General features: G+C 31.9%; 1 protein-coding gene across 1 annotated transcript; it reads left to right on the top strand.

Annotated features, from left to right (window-relative positions):
- Nucleotides 1–381: 381 nt before the first annotated feature.
- LOC107788088 (putative indole-3-pyruvate monooxygenase YUCCA4) lies at nt 382–3,853 on the top strand. Its single transcript, XM_016609744.2, has 4 exons — nt 382–1,462; nt 1,998–2,246; nt 2,373–2,495; nt 3,483–3,853. The coding sequence occupies exons 1-4, from the start codon at nt 821–823 to the stop codon at nt 3,672–3,674; spliced, it is 1,206 nt and encodes a 401-aa protein (XP_016465230.1). The 5' UTR covers nt 382–820; the 3' UTR covers nt 3,675–3,853.
- The last annotated feature ends 1,292 nt before the right edge of the window (nt 3,854–5,145 follow it).

Genomic DNA, 5,145 nt, shown 5'->3' with positions numbered 1-5,145 from the left:
CTTTTATGTTGTTCCTCTTTTATTTCTTCTAGTTACTGATGTGTAGAACATTTATACAAAATCTTAGAGCTTGTGACTTATGACTACCGAATTTTGGGAATACTATTTATACTCGAGTGTTTGGTTACTGGTACATGCTGAGCGGCATTTTTCCGTTATGTAGATATTTGTTGAGATTTAGTTGTTGATTCTGTCTTTATTTTTTATTATTCTGTAAATTGTATGGCTTACCTAGTCGTAAAAATTAAGTGTCTTCACGATATCTTACGGAGGGAGAATTAGGTTAGTGACATCATTAATTAACTTTTAGATAGGAGTAATATTTAACTCTTGTTATTTACAAAGCTCATTGGCCTAAATATCTTTCTTTAGCGCAACCCCAAAACTCTGCAGCAGAGAGAAGAAAGAGCCTTGAGAAAGAGAACCAAATCCTTTCCTTTACCTTCACGCCTCCATTAACACACACACTCCTCATTAAAAACCCTCTGTTTTCCTTTCTCCTGTTTTCTCTTCAATCGTAGAAGTGAAATAGTAAAAAGAAAACGAAAAAACCCTTAAAAAGGGAAACTCAAATACTCTTCCGATTCTACACCCTCCCCAACAAAACCATCCTACCCCCTAACCCACCCACCCCACCTTCACTCCTCTTTAAATTCCCAACTTGTTTCATTCTACACTTTCTCAGAGTAAAACGAAACAGAGAGCTAGCTACTATTACAGAGTGCAAAAAACAGAGGAAACTCTCAGTTATTACACTCTTTTTCAAAAGTGCCTTCTCTTTTTCTTTTGCCATATATTCTCTTTGCTCTTTTTTCTCAACATGGGTTCTTATAAAGAAGAAGAAAAAACCGATCAACAACCAAAATGGTTATGGGTTAATGGACCTATAATAGTAGGTGCTGGACCTTCTGGTTTAGCAGTTTCAGCTTGTCTTAAAGAAAATGGAGTCCCTTCACTTATTCTTGAAAGAAGTGATTGTATTGCTTCTTTATGGCAACAAAAAACTTATGATCGTTTAAAACTTCATCTCCCTAAACAGTTTTGTCAACTCCCATTATTTGGTTTTCCTGAAAATTTTCCTAAATACCCTTCAAAAAAACTGTTCATTTCTTACTTAGAGGATTATGCTAAACACTTTGGTATAGTTCCTAAGTTTAAACAGTCTGTTAAAGTTGCAGAATTTGATCATGTTAGTGGATTTTGGAAGGTAGAAACTCAAGATTTTTTGTATCTTTCAAAATGGTTGATTGTGGCTACAGGAGAAAATGCAGAGCCAGTAATACCAGAAATTCAAGGGATTGATAAGTTTAAAGGAGCGGTGTTGCATACTAGTGTTTATAAGTCAGGTACTGAGTTTAATAATCAAAGGGTTTTGGTAATTGGTTGTGGAAATTCTGGTATGGAAGTTAGCTTGGACCTTTGTAGACATAATGCCATCCCTCACATGGTCGTCAGAAATTCTGTAAGTACATTTCCCCTCCCTTTTATTTTTACTTTTTTTTTTCTTTCAAATTATTGTGGTAGCGTGGTATCCCTTCATCCTTAACTTAAAGTTTCGGATTTAAACATTGTATATAAAAAATTTTGTATTTTCCGGTGCGACTTTGAATTAGTCGGATGATGCGAAGCCAATTTTATAGCTACAGGTTCGACGGAATCAGTATTTTTGGCTCAAACCCTTTATCTGTGTTAAAAATGTCATTGAATATAGGTAGTTTATGTAGAATCGAATAAACAAAAAGGATTATGGTTCAGAACCCATAAATTAAAAATTCTAGTTCCATCTTTCGATGCAATATAATAAAATAAAAAAATATGTAATATCGTCTTGTTAAGAAAATGATTAATCAAACATATTCTAAGATTAGCTTTCATCTTGTTACACCATTTTATCTATTTTATATAGGTACATTTTCATAATTTTTGGAAAAATTGTAAGTGTGTATTAAGTTATGCATGTTTTAATCTAATTTCTTTTGGCTAATTTTTAATTGCAGGTGCATATTTTACCAAGGGAAATGTTAGGGATATCAACATTTTCAATAGCAATGGCACTTCTCAAATGGTTGCCTATAAGAGTAGTTGACAAGTTGCTGTTACTAGTAGCAAATTTGACCTTAGGTAGCACAGATAAGTTAGGTCTCCGGCGACCAAAAACCGGTCCACTTGAACTGAAAAATGCCACCGGAAAAACTCCGGTACTCGACGTTGGTGCATTGTCACAAATAAGAAATGGAAAAATTCAGGTAAATTCACAAAAATTCTTGCTTTTGTCAAATTAAATCTTGGGTACTTTTAGTTTTTTTCCCCGTATTTTTGGTAATGGTGATTTTAATTTTTGTTGTTGTCGTTGTTGTTGTATATTCTTGCAGATTATGCACGGTGTGAAGGAGATAACTAAAATAGGAGCAAAGTTTATAGATGGAAAAGAAGGAGAATATGATTCAATAATCTTAGCAACTGGATACAAAAGCAATGTTCCTTCTTGGCTTAAGGTATACTATTTCAATAGTATCTTTTTATGTATAAACTTTATAGTAGTTTCAAAATAAAAAATAAATAAAATATGCATGGAGCAATGACAAATGGATAATAATCCAATGAGGATTTTGTTGTTACGTGATAAAGTTTCTAGTTTTATCTTTACTCTCAATCTCACATCACTTTCATTCTTACACATGCAGTAGGCTACAAAACGTTTCTTAAATCAAAAAGAGAATTTCTGATCTCATTTGTCTGGACTTTTCCCTATCATCCCCCAACTATTTTATCTATTTTCTGCCATTTTCCGACCCAGATAAAAAAGAAAAAAAGACAATAGAAGTAACTTACATGGAGTTTTAATTTAACTAAATCTATTGTATATACTTCCCAAAAGTTAGGATAGGAGTATTAGAATGACAACTCATGTCTCAATTATTTATTTTTTTTCCTGTACACTATAATAATACATATAGACTAAGAGCTACTATTATAAAATGTCTAAATTTATTTTATTAGAATAATTTTTGTGGTCTAAAATTGATCAAAGAACATGAATGTTACAACATATATATAAAGGAGAGTGCACTTAGTAGACCATGCATAGTGGTTATATGTTGTGTTTTAGATGTAGTGAAAGTACCCACTTGCTTAGACTTTTAGGTCATATAGGGGAAGATGGGATTAGACTAGGAATTCAGGGTTCACATGCAAGATTTTTTTTTTTTTTTTCAAAATTTATGTAATGATGCATTGACCAAAATTGTTAAAATTCAAATTTATAACTAATTCTTGGGCTTAATCTGTAGATATCTTTTAAGAAAAATTATACTGTATAATTGCTTCCGGAAAAAATATAGCCGAAAAAAGAATATATTTTTATATATCAATGTATAATATACATATTTTATACATAGTCAGTGTATATTTTTTTATATATTTAGCTAGCAGATATAATTATTTTTAGTTTAAATGCTGATTTTTCTTTAATAAATTTGTAGGGAACTGACTTCTTCACAGAACAAGGGATGCCAAAGACACCATTTCCAAATGGTTGGAAAGGGGAAAATGGATTATACACAGTGGGGTTTACAAGAAGAGGGCTTTTAGGGACTGCAAATGATGCAAAAAAAATTGCCAGGGACATAAGTGATCAATGGAGGAAATACAAGGGCTTCTGCAAAAACTTTTGAACTTCAAGAAATCTATCAGATAGCCAGGGTATATGTTTTTAGGTTTACGTTAGGATATAAAATTTTCCAAAGGGTCCTATTAGTTTTGGAAAAATAGAGTTAGGGTTCATAAAATTGTAATTTTATTTCTTCAATATTTCAAGCAGAGGAAATTTCTTCTTCTATGCTGTCGTTTTCTTCCACCTCTATCTCTTGTCAATTTTGTAAATTAATCAATTTTGCAAAGGAGGCTTCCTGTGTTCTATGCTGTAATTCTCTGAATTAGCATTTTATTTAATGTTGAAATTAGATATTTCTAAGAAATATTCCAACAACGTCATATTCTCATTTTTGAAAACTCTTGTCAATTTTGTAAATTAATCAATTTTGCAAAGGAGGCTTCCCGTGTTCTATGTTGTAATTTTCTGAGTTAGCATTTTATTTAATGTTGAAATTAGATTTTTCAAAGAAATGTTCCAACAACGTCATATTCTCATTTTAAAAGAAATGCTAAATGTGTGTTTCAAATGGATTATGGGAGAAAAACATGAGTAAGAAAATTGGTTTTATCCTTTAATGAAAAATTTGTTTGTGTAAAATATTTTTCGTCATACTAAATAAATTTAAAATTATAAACTAATACTTCCTTTTGTTCACAATAAGTGATCATTTTATCTTTGACACACCCATTAAGAAAATATAAATTCCTACAATATTCAACGTAAAAAGTCAAAGATGAGATCAGCTTAATCTGAAAACCAAGAAAGCCGTTAGATATTGTTTTTACTTTTTCAGTTGTTGAGATCATCAATCTTCTTTCAGGATCGACTTCTTTGTTTGAAATTGCTGTTGCTATGGAATTGTACTTTGAAAAAGTACACTTTTGAATGCTAAAACTATCATTGGCTTTGCTAATCTGAGTTATTATTAAATCCTGTTCGAGCAATTGCCACCTTAGTATAAATACCCAATCCCCCACCCAAAACCTTCCAAAGGTCAGCTTCCGACAAGCGAGGCTTGCTCAATGGGTAAAGCATCTTCCACCCACGATGGTACGATTCACCTTAAAGGGAATGTATTAAAATACTATAAATTCTCTCAGTTGTGAAGTGTGAAACATTATAAATCCTCCTAAATTGTAAGGAATTTTTTTTTTTATAAAAAAAAGTCTAAAAATGCTAGGGGTAAGGAAAACGTCATGAGTGAGTACAGGCTTCTCTCTTTGTAAGTTTCTGCAGTTTAAAAGCTTTATATATAGCAGAGTACTCTATATGCACGCTGATTATATATTATTGAGACAATGATGGGCCTCTGACATTATCTATTGTACTATGACCTATACCTCTCGCTACACGATTTTTTTGGTTTTCCCTACCAAGTTCGATATCTGTTTTAGTTGCCCGATTAATTTAGTTTCACGCTACATAAGATTCGCTTTCTCTTAGCATTTAGATCAAGACATCTGATTAAGAGTCGAAGAATTATAATTCAT

The sequence above is a fragment of the Nicotiana tabacum genome, chromosome 8, assembly GCF_000715075.1.
Source record: "Nicotiana tabacum cultivar K326 chromosome 8, ASM71507v2, whole genome shotgun sequence".
Classification (NCBI taxonomy): Eukaryota; Viridiplantae; Streptophyta; class Magnoliopsida; order Solanales; family Solanaceae; genus Nicotiana; species Nicotiana tabacum.
The sequence above is the reverse complement of the archived record's forward strand: the minus strand, read 5'-3'. Positions and strand labels throughout refer to the sequence as shown.

Coding starts and splice junctions, on each gene's coding strand:
- LOC107788088 (XM_016609744.2), top strand. CDS start 821: ATGGGTTCTTATAAAGAAGAAGAAAAAACCGATCAACAACCAAAATGG. Junction 2,247..2,372: donor TAAGAAATGGAAAAATTCAG/GTAAATTCACAA, acceptor ATATTCTTGCAG/ATTATGCACGGTGTGAAGGA. Junction 2,496..3,482: donor ATGTTCCTTCTTGGCTTAAG/GTATACTATTTC, acceptor ATAAATTTGTAG/GGAACTGACTTCTTCACAGA.